The 17466-nt window shown below is 42.0% G+C and overlaps 1 protein-coding gene across 4 annotated transcripts in view; it reads left to right on the forward strand.

The window, feature by feature from the left end:
* Positions 1-17466, forward strand: part of oxr1a (oxidation resistance 1a) — a 177313-nt gene that overhangs the window by 125785 nt on the left and 34062 nt on the right. For all 4 annotated transcript variants that reach the window (XM_077214778.1, XM_077214777.1, XM_077214780.1 and 1 more), the window contains one exon: positions 223-339. In XM_077214778.1, coding sequence (XP_077070893.1) covers positions 223-339 — 117 coding nt within the window. The remainder of the gene's footprint in view (positions 1-222; positions 340-17466) is intronic.

The following is a 17466-nucleotide window of genomic DNA, read 5'->3' on the forward strand; positions in this document are numbered from 1 at the left end:
AAATACATTTAAAAAAATAAAGTATAAAATGCAAATGTTTTATTTTCAGGTTAGTTGTAAATTATTCATTGTTATTGTCGTCTTATGAAAACAGTAGAGGTCTATGATACAGTATGTCCTCATTTACATAAGTTGACAAACTATGTGAGTATTGATTGTGCGTCCATGCATGCAGTTGCTGGCTGGTGTTTATAAAACGTTACGCTGCGGTTGTGTTTGCAGGTTCTGTATGTCCCTGATCCGGAGTACGCGTCCAGTGCGGGCAGCTCTCCCTCCTTCAGTCCCAGCAGCCCACTCTCTCCCACCTCCTCTGAAGCTGACCTGGAGAAAGTGACCACAGTATGTGACATTTCCTTCTTCACACCACACAAGCCTCATCATTTAACCTGTGCTGTCGAAGGACTCTCACACAATTAGACATGCCCTGAGCATGGCATGCGTTCATACTGAAGTCTCTCTGGGAATTTTAGAACAATTTTGCAGAATTGAAGCTCTGTGTGCTTTTGTTATCTTAAGCTATCTGGTTTACAGGAATCATGTGAGAGGGCCTTAATGGAACAGTGAAATCATGAGGTGACAGCACGAAATTCTGCTGTTCATTGTTAGTCAGGAAACGCTGTGCTTTGTTTTTCATCAGCTGATAGGAAGAATGCCAGTCTTGCAGAAAAGCTCTCTATTAGGTAGTCAAGGTAAGGTATCCATGTGTTTGTCAAGACGAATAGGAGCTGGTTGACAATTGTTGACATTAGATAATTAACTCAATGTCAACAACATGTTCATCTTTAAAGCTGAATGTAACTGTTCAAATACAGTACTTCCTAGTATACCAGTTTAATATGCAGAGAACTTGAAGACATTCGTTTGCAATTTTGTTTGGTAATTACCTGTCAAATTACATGCTTCAACTTTAAATATTGGTAAATATGCCAATGTTGATCTAATAGTTACCAACGAAGGACAGATGGATACATAATATATATATGACACAAATAGATTTACTTCTGTAAATTTGCTTTTGAATAGGTTTTGAGACCACGTGGCTCAAGGCTGTGGTTTTTCACTTTCAGACGTGATATTTACACACCCTCTGTAATCAAATACCTGCCATGAGCTGTGTTGACTTGACCTCATTCTTAGAAGCACTGCATCTAAATCCCTGAGAAATAAGCCATTTGTGGTTTGATGAATAGAACTGGGTGATTGAGCTTATCAATTTTATGATCATGATACAAATATAAGGGATGAACAAAACACTAAACATGGTTAAAGTATTTATGAGATAAAATCATTTGGCAAATAAAAGGCAAACTACAGCTACAGGTTTTATTTTACTGTGCAAAAAACACTGCATAGAAAAACAAAGCTCACAGGAAAAAGCATACATTGACTACAACATAATCATTTATTAATATTTTGTTGGTTCTCTCTTGTTTTTGCATGTGTTCATATTTCTTTTAATAACAGCCTTGCCAATATTAAATCAGCAAAATGAAAATTTTCACAAATTAAATAATTGACTCCAAGTACAACTACACAATATGCTTACGAAATATTTAACAAATTTTGATTAATATTTGAATAAGTAAAGATTTTAATTTTCCTAGGCCAGGGACCTCACTTTTAAGCCACTACTGTATACAGTTGTGGTCAAAAGTTTACATACGGCTTGCAGAATCTGCAAAATGCTAATTATTTTAATAAAATAAGAGGGATCGTAAAAAAAATTGTTATTTGTTATTTAGTACTGTCCTGAATAAGATATTTTACATATAAAGATGTTTACATATAGTCTACAAGACAAGAAATAGCTGAATTTATAAAAATTACCTGGTTCAAAAGTTTACATACTCTTGATTCTTAATACTGTGTCATTACCTAGATGATCCATGATTGTTTGTTTGTTTGTTTTGTGATAGTTTTTCATGAGTCCCTTGTTTGCCCTGAGCAGTAAATCTTACTGTTCTTCAGAAAAATTCTCCAGGTCCCACAACTAACTATCATTTTGAGATCTATCTTTTCACATCGAGGACAATTGAGGGACTCAAACACAACTATTAAAATAGGTGAAAATTTTTAACAGGATAAAAATGTGTAAATTATTCTTATTTTTTATTTGATACTGCCCTTTAGAATCTATAGACGATCATATAAGTCAAAATTTAACCTGATCTTCAATGCATTTACCCTGACTTTAATGGCTGTCATGAATCCTCGATTAAATTTGAATACTCAATTTTTAAAAATCCTGAATTGCAATTTACTCATGTCGAGTAATCAGCCGGTTTACCGGAAGTGGCGCATTCCACGGAAGTGTCACGATACCACACACAGGAAACAGGGGTAGATCCAATAGCAGTTTATTCGGGTAATCCAAAATCATAAAACCAGTCCAGGCAGGGGTCAAAACCAAAAGGCAATCCATAAACAAGAATCAAAACAATAAAAGGCAAGAACACAGACCTCCAAAGTGGTGTGACGAATAACAACGACTCCGTGACAAACACTAAAACAGACAGGGTATATATACACTCAAACTAACAAGGTGATGGGAAACAGCTGAGTGCAATGAACTGATGAGTGACAGACAGAATGCTGGGAAATGAAGTCAAACGTGAAAGACACCGTGAGAACGAGGACCTCTAGTGGCAACCCAGGGAACACAAACCAGACACTGTGACATAACCCCCCCTCTACGGAGCGGCTACCAGACGCTCCAAGACCCACAAAAAACAAACAAAACAAGAGACCAGGAGGGAGGTGGAACGGTGGAGGATCAGGGGGAGGGATGGGGGGCCAGGTCCATGGAAGGGAACAGAAACAGGGGGTGATGGTTTAGCCGGCGGCCAGGGCGAAGCAGACGGTCCATCGGGCGGCCAGGGCGAAGCAGACAGTCCATCGGGCGGCCAGGTCGAAGCAGACAGTCCATCGGGCGGCCAGGTCGAAGCAGACAGTCCATCGGGTGGCCAGGGCGAAGCAGACAGTCCATCGGGCGGCCAGGGCGAAGCAGACAGTTCATCGGGCGGCCAGGGCGAAGCTGACAGTCCATCGGGCGGCCAGGGCGAAGCTGACAGTCCATCGGGCGGCCAGGGCGAAGCTGACAGTCCATCGGGCGGCCAGGGCGAAGCTGACAGTCCATCGGGCGGCCAGGGCGAAGCAGACAGTCCATCGGGCGGCAAGGGCGAAGCAGACAGTCCATCGGGCGGCCAGGGCGAAGCAGACAGTCCATCGGGCGGCCAGGGCGAAGCAGACAGTCCATCGGGCGGCCAGGGCGAAGCAGACAGTCCATCGGGCGGCCAGGGCGAAGCAGACAGTCCATCGGGCGGCCAGGGCGAAGCAGACAGTCCATCGGGCGGCCAGGGCGAAGCAGACGACCCCTCGGGCGGCCAGGGCGGTGAAGACCCCTCGGGCGGCCAGGGCGGTGAAGACCCCTCGGGCGGCCAGGGCGAAGCAGACGACCCATCGGGCGGCCAGGGCGAAGCAGACAACCCATCGGGCGGCCAGGGCGGTGAAGACCCCTCGGGCGGCCAGGGCGGTGAAGACCCCTCGGGCGGCCAGGGCGGTGAAGACCCCTCGGGCGGCCAGGGCGGTGAAGACCCCTCGGGCGGCCAGGGCGGTGACGACCACTCGGGCGGCTCCGGCTCAGGAACAGACACTGGCTCCGGCTCAGGAGCAGACACTGGCTCCGGCTCAGGAGCAGACACTGGCTCCGGCTCAGGAGCAGACACTGGCTCCGGCTCAGGAGCAGACACTGGCTCCGGCTCAGGAGCAGACACTGGCTCCGGCTCAGGAGCAGACACTGGCTCCGGCTCAGGAGCAGACACTGGCTCCGGCTCAGGAGCAGACACTGGCTCCGGCTCAGGAGCAGACACTGGCTCCGGCTCAGGAGCAGACACTGGCTCCGGCTCAGGAGCAGACACTGGCTCCGGCTCAGGAGCAGACACTGGCTCCGGCTCAGGAGCAGACACTGGCTCCGGCTCAGGAACAGACACTGGCTCCGGCTCAGGAACAGACACTGGCTCCGGCTCAGGAACAGACACTGGCTCCGGCTCAGGAACAGACACTGGCTCCGGCTCAGGAACAGACACTGGCTCCGGCTCAGGAACAGACACTGGCTCCGGCTCAGGAACAGACACTGGCTCCGGCTCAGGAACACACACTGGCTCCGGCTCAGGAACACATACTGGCTCCGGCTCAGGAACACACACTGGCTCCGGCTCAGGAACACACACTGGCTCCGGCTCAGGAACACACACTGGCTCCGGCTCAGGAACAGGCACTGGCTCTGGCTCTGGAACAGCAGACACTTGACTCGGGACCACTGGACTCGGGACCACCGGCACTGGGACCACCGGAACTGAGACCACCGGACTCGGGACCACCGGGTTGTTGGGGAGATACGAGGCCTTTCTCCTCCTCCTCCGTCCTTGATGGCGAGCTGCAGCCTCAGTACTAGACGGGACCAGGGGCGAGGACTTTGGACTGGACAGGACCAGTGGTGAGGAGGACCTTGGGCTGGACGAAACCAGTGGCGAGGGCTTTAAGATGGACGGGACCAGCGGCGAAGATCTTGTGCTGGGCGGAACCAGCGGCGAGGATCTTGAGTTGGACGGGACCAGTGGTGAGGACCTTGTGGTAGATGAGCCCCACGATGATGACTTTGTGCGGGGTGGAACCAGCGGTGAGAATCTTGTACTGGACCAGTCCGGCGGCTCCGGATCAGAAGAATGGCAAGGCGGAGGATGGTGTCGTGGAATTTGTCGACCACCTCCTCCCCTGCAACCTCCCCGAGTTCCGGAGAACTTTGCCAGACGAGTCCCCAGAAACGACTCACCATCTCTGATGGACGAGTTCGCTGAAGCCTTAGCCGCCGCTGCTTCCTCAGTCTGCTGGGCCCATAAGCCAAAACATTGAAAAATGTTTAGTCGAGGCGCTTCCTCCCCGACCTGCGAACCTCCTCTCTGTGGTCCCCTTCCTTCCCCATACACAGGAGAAGGGTTATGGAATCCCGAACTGCTGGATCTATTCATCGTGACGGAGTCGTTCTGTCACGATACCACACACAGGAAACAGGGGTAGATCCAATAGCAGTTTATTCGGGTAATCCAAAATCATAAAACCAGTCCAGGCAGGGGTCAAAACCAAAAGGCAATCCATAAACAAGAATCAAAACAATAAAAGGCAAGAACACAGACCTCCAAAGTGGTGTGACGAATAACAACGACTCCGTGACAAACACTAAAACAGACAGGGTATATATACACTCAAACTAACAAGGTGATGGGAAACAGCTGAGTGCAATGAACTGATGAGTGACAGACAGAATGCTGGGAAATGAAGTCAAACGTGAAAGACACCGTGAGAACGAGGACCTCTAGTGGCAACCCAGGGAACACAAACCAGACACTGTGACAGGAAGAGAATCCATGAACCGTATTATTAGACCATTTTCTAAGGCTGCAGAATATATCAAAACCATTTAAAAAACATAGTGCTATTGTCAATTCACAAAATGCTGTGATTCAATTAGATAAATATATGCAATGAAATATGTATATGTATGTATATGTATACAGTGGTGAAAATAATTATTTAATCCCCTGCTGATTTTGTAAGTTTGCCCACTTACAAAGAAATTAAGGGTCTATAATTTTCATGGTAGGTTTCTTTTAATGGATAGAGACAGAATATCAACCAAAAATCCTGAAAAACACATTATATAAAGGTTGTAAATTGATTAGCATTAAATCGAGTGAAATAAGTATTTGATCCCCTACCAACCAACAACAATTCTGTGTCCCTGCACAGATTGCTTATGTGTCCATGTGGAACACAGATTAGTCCTGTCACTTTAAGAAAGTACTCCTAATGTCCTGATGTCAGTGGAGACCTGTCCACAGAATCTTTATCTTTCATTCCAACTTCTTCACCACCATCGGCAATACCAAAGAGCTGTCAAAAGTCAGTAACCAAATTGTAGGTGAGAAGGAGACTTTTGTTGGTGTGATTATTTGGAAATGGAAGAAATACAAAATGAAAAATTTATCGCCCTCGGTCTGTAGCTCCACGCAAGATCTCAATTCATGGGGTAAGGATGATTATGAAAAATAAGCCCAGAACTACATGGGAGGAGCTTGTTGATGATCTCAAGGCAGTTGGGACCACAGTCACCAACCAAGAGAAAGTTATGTGGTCAGATGAGACCAAAATTGAGCTCTTTGGCATCAACTCAACTCGCTGTGTTTGGAGGGAGAGAAATGGTAACTATGACCCCAAGAACACATCCCTACAGTCAAGCACGGAGGTGGAAACATCATGCTTTTGGACTGTTTCTCTGGTAAGGGTACAGGACGACTTCACTGTATTGAGAGGCCTATGGACCTCCTTCCCTCAGCCAGAACACTGAAGATGGGTTGTGGATGGGTCTTCCAGCATGACAATGACCCAAAACATACCGCCATGGCAACAAAGGAGTTGCTCAAGAAGAAGTTTAAGTGTACCAAGAAGCTATGAGCGTTTTTTTGGCGACGAGGATTCCTTCTCCTGTGGCTCGGCATAAGTATGATCCTGCATTATGAAGTACCGTGCAGTGCAGCCTTTCAAATTTGCCAGGAGAGTGACAAGCGCCTCTCACTGACCTCCTTGTCCGTTTCAGCTGGTTTCAGTCACGTGACGCTGGCTCTGAACGAAAACGCGTTATGGAAACGCATTGAGGTAGGCTAGTGCTTTTTGTCCCTCTCTGCTATTATAGTTTTTCAAAATGGCGGAAAGACATGGAAGCCTCCTTGGACTTACCCGTCCAATGTAGATAAAGAAAAGAAATTCTTCGCTTATGAGGATAAGTCAGATTATAGGCAGGGGTAATTTTATACCAATGAGGACTTATTTATGAATAAAGACATTGATTTTAGCTAATAAAATACTTAAGCTACACAGGATCATACTTATGCCGAGCCACAGGAGAAGGAATCCTCGTCGCCAAAAAAGCGCTCATAGTTTCTTGGTACATAACGGCTACCGTAGTTGCAACACGCGTTTGAAAAAGCGAGGCACAAGAGAGCACTATTCGTTTGAACGCAAAACACAATTTCACCGCTAGATGGGAGACAGTGTACCTTTAAGGATTTTAAGAGTATCTGTAAAGAGGAGTGGGATTTGTACAAACCTGGTGACCAACTACAACAAACGTCTTACCTCTGTGCTTGTCAACAAAGCTTTCTCCACCAAATACTAAGGCATGTTTAAGGAATATTTATCGTCCAGCCCTAGCGGTATACTGCATCATGAAGTGCCAACAGAAGTTTTGATGTTGAACTTCTATTTTGAAGTAAAAGGCTTTACCTTTAGCATCTTTAAAAGAGGCCGCTGTATACCTCACTGCCTCCTGGTCTCCATAGTGACAGTCTTAGACGTTCCTTTCCCCTCGTTTTTCACACATATCTATTTAGACCGTTCCTCTGGGAAAAGAAAGCTGTGATCTGTCTAGCAGTCTGAGACGGGAGCTGTACTGGGAATGAAATGACCTGTTCCAAAATCCTGAGCTGGCTACCTAGACACATTGTAGGCGTACTTCTGACCTTGTTTTATCCAGAATTTAAGACTCTTCACTCTTCAGGGAGAAGGCGAGCTCCCAGAATGCATTTCACGAAGCTCTGTAACAAAAATCCATTCAAGAAAGCAAGTAATATTTTGTTAATGGGAGCCTATGCTTACAATGTATTCAATTTTGAAAAGTATTGAAAAAAAATTATTTAGTACAAGTAAAATGGACCATACTGTATGTGTGTTTGCTGTTTATTTTTATGCTTATTAGAGTATCACATTGTAGGCTTTGCGAGATGCTAATGTAATGAATCAATGTTATGAATATAATGTCGATTGTGAGTCACTGAACATGCTTAATCTTAGGAATGCACTGAAATCTATAGTTAATTTATGTCTGATAATGGATAACTAACCTATCAATTATATGATATACCATATTATTTCACCATAAAGAAATGAAATAAACATAAAAAAGAAAATGCGTAACATTATAATACAGTATACAAAATATAGTACAGTATAAAAATATATATATTTTGAGATTTGATTTACATTACAAATAAAAGTGAGCATTTGATTATGGCAAAGAAAATTTTGAGGTAAAAATAGTACAATTTAATTTTGTAAAATTAAATATCCAATAATGATAGAAATATATCGAATACCAGCTGGTATTTGTATTTAATCCCTAATATGAGCTAATAACCAATAGCAGGGTAGCCGATTTGTTCCAGAAACATTTTTTGTTATGCTAATTAGCTATTACTAGCCGCTCTGAAAATTGCCTACCCTACCTTTAGTATTTTTTTTCTCTTTTGTTGCTAACAAGCCTCAGTACTCAAGGGGGCAAAAAGATTTACCTTCAAATGTCAAATGGATTTGTTATTAATAATTAATCAGGTAGCTAACTATAAACACATTGACTTCAGCTAACTTGCTCAGAGCGATTGTCTTCAAACTGGTGCTTAGCCCTGACAGTAGGTGACCTGAAAGAGAAAACTAACTGTTGAAGAAGACAGTTTATGCTAATGTTTGCTAGAGCGCCTCTTGTGGCAATGCTGAAAATTGCAACACCTACTTGCATGCAAGTTAAATAAGGCAGCAGTGCCCATTGTCCTCCTTAGCCAGAGAGTATTTTCCCTGCACACTACAGAGTCCTCCAGAGACACAGCAGGGTCAGCCAGGTGCGGTTTGATTCAGTAGTGTAAAGAAAGCACTTCAGTAATGCAAACAGCTCCTTTCCCAGGCTGTAGCAATCTTTTCATTACCAAGCCATTATTGCAGTGCTACAGACTGAGCTTGTATTAATTAATAAAGCGGATGCCATGGCATGTTTGTGTGTAATTAAAAGCAATAGTGAATGCTGACCACAGGGTGCAGTTTATTTGCTTGGGGAAGTAGATGGATTCTCTCACCTCTACTACTACTGTAATGTGTCATTAATCAATAGTTATATTACCCAGTAAATAAATACCAGGTACTACCATGGTAGTTTGAGGAATATGTGAATACTAAATACATTTATATTTTAATTATTTCAATTAATGCATGAGTATGTTAATACTGTGTTCACATTTTTATTTATTTTTATTTATATTAATTACCTAGTTCTGGCATGAAACTCTATATGGCGCAAGCTGATAGCTCCTTAACTCATTTGGTAGCAATCACATCATTATATTTACATGGCGCAGCTTATTGGTTGCTGTTCCACCAGTGGCCAATGAGCTGCAGCTCAACATTCAAATACTGGTAGTGTTGCTGTTAGCAGTCTGCGGCACGCTTCCAGAAACCCTCCACCTTCCCCAGCTCCACCTGTATAGATCTGCTATGGGTGGGGGTAATTCATGGATGTTACATGTGCAGCAGCAGCATGTCTGTGGATGTATTGGCAGTAGCAAGTCTCGGTACTTGCTCTGAAGCAGCAGCAGTGGCATAGCAGATCTATTCCGCAAGACCAAATATATCAACATTGCCATATTCATTACCATGCCAATTTCTATTACCACGCCAATCTCTCAGAGAGTTATCATGACAGAATTACTTTAATTAAAAAAGTATTTTTTTATTCTAATTTAAATTAAGCAACATTGTTGTTTATTAGCATTTTGTTCTGTCCATAGCTAGCACATTAACAAAACATTTTAATGACACTAATAACAATACAATTACAAAATATTATTATTAATGCGCTGCACTATGGAGCGTATCGCCCAACATTACTGTGTACCGATAATCAAAATCTGACTATACAAGCAGCGCTTACTACGTCTATTAAATCTGGTGACTTTGAATTGAGACTTATGAGGAGTTTTTGTCTCGTATCATCCTGATCTTTAGTCCAGTCATTTTAAGCCAAAATGGGGGTCAACCTTGAACAAATTGCAACAGGACATATTGAGGATACAAAATCAGTTGAGTTTGCTTCTGAGTAAGGAAAAAAACGAAGACTCCCATTAGGGGAAAGTTTCGAAAAAGACCCAAATATAGCCTATTCATTCGCCTATTCATTATTTTTCTCACATGAATAGGGTAAAAGTTTTAACCTTTAAATATCACCATGAAAATTACTGAGTTGATTACTTACATCAAGACAAACAAAAAATGTATTACAAGTTTTTGAAATTGTTTGTTAACATGGACAAACGGTGCATAATTTAATTACATATTTGCTAATTTGCATAAATACCACAACAGATCTAAACATTGGGTATAGCAGGTGAAAATGTCTTGTTGAATCTTCTTGACATATAACAGTAAAATACTTAATGTTAAGGTCTGAATGGAACACATTTAGGCTACTACCCATGAACATTAATACATAGAGACAGGAAGAAGTACTCTGGAAACCAGCCTTTATTAATTATTGCAGAGATGGGGTTTGGGCATTGAGTGCATTGTGTACGTAACTAGATTTTTTTATCCTGACACTTTTTATTTTACCTACCTTTTGTCTTCTGCATTCTCCGAGTCCTTACCCATGTCTCCTGTTCTTCCCTCAGATTTATCCCCCAGAAACAGTCCCACTGACCCAGCCCCAAACCCCATCTAATAATAATTAATAAAGACTGGTTTCTAAAGTACTTCTTCCTGCCTCTATGTATTAATGTTCATGGGTAGCCTAAACGGGTTCCATTCAGACCTTAACATTAAGTCTTTTACTGTTATATGTCAACAAGATTCAACAAGACAAGGATGAACCTGCTCCCACGTTTTCTATTTCTATTCCAGTCGTTGCCCATAAGAGTTCCAATTTCCACTTTTAATATGTTAGACAAATTAATTTCTCAATTTATATGGCAACACAAAAGACCCAGAATTAAACTTAAAACACTTCATTTGGCTGAAAATAAAGGAGGTTTGGCTTTGCCAAATATAAAATGTTATTACTGGGCAGCTCAACTAGCAGCAATTGTGACTTGGATCAGGGGAGATGAGGAAGCAAAGTGGACTCAAATAGATAAAGGGGAAGTTAAGGGTGTACAATTGTCTGTCCTACCCTTATAGATCTAAAACATGTCAATAAAATGAAAATTGAAAATGAATGGATAAAACATACAATAAAGGTATGGGCAGAGGTAAAGAAAATGCTTAAGGATGTAGGAACAATTTCTCGAGCTATGCCCATAGTGGGTAATGTAGATTTTCCACCCTCAATGTGTGACCATGGTTTTAGGAGATGGGCAGTTAATGGTCTCTTTATTCTTAATCAGCTCTTTGAAGAAACACACTTAAAGTCTATCACACAACTTCAGGAACAATTTAATCTTCCCCCAAGTGATTTTTATAGATATTTGCAAATTAGGCATTACATTACAAACCATAAGGAAAAAGAAAGAATTGGCAAAATCCCAAATGGTAGAACAATATTTTATCACAATCTCAGAAAAATTCCTCCCTGTTGGTAAACATGTCTCTCATCTTTATAAAAGATTGTCAATAGACATGGTTGGAAACACTTATAATATTAAGGAAAAGTGGAAAATAGAAGCTAATATAGTAATAGAGGAGGAGTTATAGAATAAACTCTGTTATAGGTGTCATAAGGGAATTAATACTCAACAGTTGAAGGAATTTGACTGGAAAATTAAAATACGTTATTTTCATACTCCTCTGGTTATTTCAAAGTTTGTAAAAGACCCCTCTGCAGCTTTATGCTGGAGACAATGTAGTAAAACAGGTGACCATACACATATATTTTGGGATTATCCAGTAATCCTTGCGTATTGGAAAAATATTAAAGAAGAGATGGAGAAAATAAAATTGTAAAAAGAGAAGTTCCCTCAAATGTGCAGTTTTTCTTACTGGGTGTTATATCAGATGATGTTTTCAATGCTGACCAAAGATATATTTTACGGGTACTACTACTAATTGCCAAAAAAAACATTACTGCTAATTGGAAGTCTGTGAAATCACCAACTATAACTGAATGGAAACGGAGACTAAAACAGATTTATATGATGTAAAAAATGACTGCATCATTACAATTGAAAACTGACCTCTTTAATCAGAGGTGGCACATGGTTAAAGAATATTTAAATCTATAATCTTGTTTTTTTTATATCATTTATATGGGTGTATATTATTGTATCATGTTTGTTGAGATGTTAATATTCATAGGTGCAGCTATATATATATATACAAAATATTTTTATTTATTACAATTATGATTTTCTCTGTATTACTCTTGTTATTTTATCACTTGTCTGAGATAATGTCTCTTTTGTTATGTTTTGTGAAAAATATAAATAAAAAGTTCTAAAAAAAAAAAGATTCAACAAGACATTTTCACCTGCTATACCCAATGTTTAGATCTGTTGTGGTATTTATGCAAATTAGCACATATGTAATTAGATTATGCACCGTTTCTCCATGTTAACTAACAATTTAAAAAAACTTGTAATACATTTTTTGTTTTTCTTGATGTAAGTAATCAACTTAGTAATTTTCATGGTGATATTTAAAGGTTACAATTTTTACCCTATTCACGTGAGAAAAATAATGAATAGGCTATATTTGGGTCTTTTTCGAAACTTTCCCCTAATGGGATTCTTTGGGGCTTTTTTGTCCTTACTCAGGAAATATTGAGGATACAAAATCAGTTGAGTTTGCTTCTGTTGCAATTTGTTCAACCTTTTTTCATAAAATGACTGGACTATTACCCTCCCTTCCTGCTCTATGCTAAATTTAGTCTGTCTCAGAGTGAAAACGAGTGAGAGAGTGTGTGTGCGTGCGTGCGTGTGAGAGAGAGATAGTGTGTGTGTGTGTGTGTGTGTGTGTGTGTGTGTGTGTGTGTGTGTGTGTGTGTGTGTGTGTGTGTGTGTGTGTGTGTGTGTGTGTGTGTGTGTGTGTGTGTGACAGAGAGTGAGAGAGAGATGGCCAGTGTTAATTACCAGTGGCTTCTGGTGTTGGCTGACACTTGGAAAGGTGACTTTGTCTCAGTGTTACTGGTCTGATTTTATGCCCAGAAACTCTTGTGATGCTTTGCTTGAGTCAATAACAGCATGAAACTCTGCAGATCAACAGAGGTTACAAGGTTATGTTAAGTTAGCACTGCACGTTATCTCGGAGTTACAAGAAAACTTATTATTAGAATCTCTTATTTGACCTTTGTGGCATCATTTATACAATTCAAAACTTTGGAATCAGTATTAATATTTTTATTCAGTGAGACTCATTAAATTCCACAAAAATATTAAGCAGCACAACTGTTTTCAACATTGATAATAATAGCAAAGCAGCATATTTTTTTTACAAGATGTAAAATAAGTCTCTGATGTCCCCAGAGTGTGTATGTTAAGTTTTACAAAATACCCCATAGATAATTTTTTATAGCACGTTAAAATTGTCCCTTTTTGAGGGTGAGCAAAAACGTTTCGTTTTGTGTGTGTGTGTGTGTGTGTGTGTGTGTGTGTGTGTGTGTGTGTGTGTGTGCGTGCGTGCGTGCGTGCGTGCGTGCGTGCGTGCGTGCGTGCGTGCGTGCGTGCGTGCGTGCGTGTGTGTATGGGTGTGTGGGTGGATGGGTGGGTGGGTGTGTGTATTGCGCGGCAGCTTCCGATTACCTCAGACAGACAGGCACTAAAATGTCAGAAACTGTTCTGCCTTTTATATTTAAACTGGAGTCGGACAATGATGGAGACTCTAGAAGAAGCGACAACATGTAGAATGCGACAGGACGTTTCTGAATTAACTATCTTCAAAGCTACATTAATAAAATATCCAAAAATCACTTGCACAGTTTTATATATCTCCTGCAGTTGTGTACTTACAATATCCCAAAAGTTCCCAAATTTTAATTTCAGAGAAATTCCAATTTCAAATAATGGCTCGTCTATGTTCACTTGTCTCCTGTCAATGACGTAATATTCGCGTTATCCCTGGTTTCCGCTCGTACTGCCATACCAAAGCCCGTCTACGGAAAGCCTGGCCACTCCCTATTAAGTCCTATTGTACCGAATTTTGGTTGTAGTTCCACCAGAGTTCCACTGGGGGGCGATCGTCCGAGTGCAAAATGAATGGGAGTCTATGGATCTAGACGGCTAAATTTGTCTCTTTCACCCGATTGCCGTTCAGAAATCTCAGATTTGAATGTAGGTTTTGCAAGTTCAACATGAGTTATAGGTCGAAAGTTGAATGAATGAGTACTTATGTCCTTTCGATTTCTTACAGGTTGAGTTGTTGTTGCCCATAACACGCTAGCATTCTGCTAATGGACACTGATTGGTCAGTGAAGGACTGATTACGACCAGACATACCGCCTGATGGCATCGTGGCATCGGAAGCGGGACCAGAATGTTAAGGCGGACTTAACTCTTCTAGCACGTGTATTTACCTGTGTCAGCTGTGTTGTCGATGCCTCGAGAGAAAAGAAAGTGCAGATCGCGAAAGCACCAAAGTGACTGAAGGATTGCCTTAAAGCAGTATCTCTGGTCGTACGAAGTGAATGACGTCATTGACATTTTAAAAGACTTTTTAAAGCAATTAAGTGACTCTAAAAAATCTAACACCCAGTAATCTGTAATTTCTTTGCATCTCCTTTTGAAAACAACATTCAAATTACTAGACAAAAATTATAAACTGAGAAAAGTGGATTTTGACGGGTATAGCTCCATAGACCCCCATTCATTCTGCACTCTTCCTGTGAGCGCCCTCATATGGAACCAGAGTGAAACTGCAACCAGTTTAGAACCCGGAAGTTTACTGAGAGTGAAACTTCTCCCCATATTAGACAGTCTCTGGCCATAGTAAGACAGACATGGAAAACTGTTACGTCTAGCGGCACTCTCACGCTGTTGTTGTTTCGTTCAAACATTATGAACCATGGCAAGCAGATTTTGGGACAAAAGGAGAACTAAAACGAGGATCAATATCAGCTTGGCGTTTTCCGTGACAAACTTCGACTTCCCTCTACTTCCCTCTTGCTGCTGAGACCTAACCACAATCTCACAATCTCTCCGCAACCCAACCATACGCGCCAACCCGTTTGACTAAGGCTGTCGAGCCCCACTGGTGCGTTAATATACAGTTTCAGTGGCAACGGTTCCGTATGGCATACCACCTACCGCAAAACACAATATCTGCCCAACCACCCGTCATTCACGCAATATACACAGGAACGTAATGACTGTAAATACTATACAACCTCTACAAATAAACCAACAGTGCTGCTGAGACCTAACCACAATCTCACAATCTCTCCGCAACCCAACCATACGCGCCAACCCGTTTGACTAAGGCTGTCGAGCCCCACTGGTGCGTTAATATGCAGTTTCAGTGGCAACGGTTCCGTATGGCATACCACCTACCGCAAAACACAATATCTGCCCAACATCCCGTCATTCACGCAATATACACAGGAACGTAATGACTGTAAATACTATACAACCTATACAAATAAACCAACACCCTTCAAGTTTTCAAGAATTCTACGAAACCGTAGCATGGCGGCCTGTACTCAGCCAGCTAGAATCTTTCCGTCTCAACCACAGCCAGTTGCTGCTTTCTGCTGCTTCAGATAAGTTCTTTACTGTGCGACGCAACTCTTGAACACTGAATCCGACGTCTCTGAGGAACCGGGTTGTAGAGTGTGCCACAAAACCTCGACAACCCACTTCCACTGGATAAACCTGGACTCTCCATCCTCGCTGTTCTGCTTCAGTGGCCAGATGAGCATACCGCAATTTCTTCCTCTCATATGCCTCATCTACCGCATCCTCCCATGGCACTGTTAACTCTATCAGTTGAACAATGCGTGCTGATCCAGACCACAAAACAATATCTGGTCGTAGGTTAGTGGTGGCAATCTCAGGTGGAAAAATAAGCCGTTGATCAAGATCGGCCAGCATCTTCCAATCCCTAGCAGCTTCCAGTTGACCTGGGCGAGAATTGGTGTTAGCACCTTTTCTTGGTGGTTGCTCGCCTGGGCGGAGGAATATTGCTAGAACAGGCGGCAACTTATTGGTCATACTACGCTTGCCTTCCAATGCTAAAGCCAAACATCGCAATACTTGGTCATGGCGCCAAGTAAACCGACCTTGGCTAAGAGCCACCTTACATCCTGTCAAAATGTGCCTTAATGTGGCAGGTGATGAACACAAAGGACAAGAGGGATCCTCTCCTACCCAGAGGTTTAGGTTCTGCAGTGATTGGAGAACATCATATGTTGACCTAATAAGGAAACTGATCCTACTCTCTTCCATTGACCAAAGGTCTTGCCAGCCCATTTTTCGTTGTTCCACACTCTCCCATCTCATCCACTCTCCTTGCTTGGCCTGGGAAATGGCCTTTATACATCTCATCCTCTCCTCCTGCTTTCGCACCTCGTTGACTACCAGCTTCCTCCTTTGAGCTGGGCCTGCCTTGTGCCATTTAGGAGGAGCTAAACTGAGCCCAAAACCCCCTCTTCCATGCTGTACCTGTCCCACGATATCCCCAATTTGAAGGTCAGCCTTTGCCTCTACTACAGATTTCTTTGCTGACCACTTTCTACCAGTTTTTACCACAGGGGCTGCCTCCCTTACACATTTGTCGCGTGACTCTGCTAAAGTCAACAAACTAACACATAGAATAACATCATAACTTTCAACACACTCAAATGCAGTTTAGTATGATAGTGTAGAATGATAGTGTAGACCAAGTTAAACATCGCTGTGTTACCTCATGAGTTTCATTCGTCTAATAAACTGACCTGTGTGAGTGTTACTTTAGCACTTGCGTGTAGTTCGGTAGAATTAAATGTCCTTATTCCTTTATATCCGCGGGACTCGCATGTGGCGCTGATATCTCTGTCTCTCATTAGCAATCGCGTCCTGCTTCATACCACAGTCATGTTAAAAACATCAATGTATTCACTCATCCATAAACATTATTAGATCCATCAGCATGACGACAAGTTCCATAATTCCGATTATGCGTCATCTATTCTACGCCTTTGTTATTGTAAGAGGTTAGCGACCCCTAGCGGTGAAAAAAAATGACATATTGTAGCTTTAAGTTATTGATTAGCCTATTCTTTCATGATAATCTATAAATCGCTAATGTGGGAATTGAACTGTTGTAAGATGCCTACAGAGTGACATGATATTGCATTTGTGATATGGTATTGCAATAAATGTGACAAGAAAGACAAGACGCTTGAGTAGACTCACAAATGTGCTCTACTACAAAAAAAATCTTCCTCTTCTCAACACTGCTTACTGTTTCTGGGATCGGGGTTTATGTAAATTTTAGGGTTTGTGATGTCACTAACCCGTGAAGAAGCTCATTGTAGTCCCTACCAGCCCTTTGTTGTAGTCCTTAAGAAGCGATTTTTGTAAAAGAAAATATCTCTGTTTGCTTTGAACTTTGAGCATCGTAACCTTGCAGATGTTGTGTATGCTCAAACAGCAACATTACACACTAAATAAAGTTAGAAAAGTGAAATCA

The sequence above is a fragment of the Siphateles boraxobius genome, unplaced genomic scaffold (genome assembly GCF_051911475.1).
Source record: "Siphateles boraxobius isolate OS27281-9 unplaced genomic scaffold, OSU_SipBor_1 68, whole genome shotgun sequence".
In the NCBI taxonomy this organism is placed as follows: domain Eukaryota; kingdom Metazoa; phylum Chordata; class Actinopteri; order Cypriniformes; family Leuciscidae; genus Siphateles; species Siphateles boraxobius.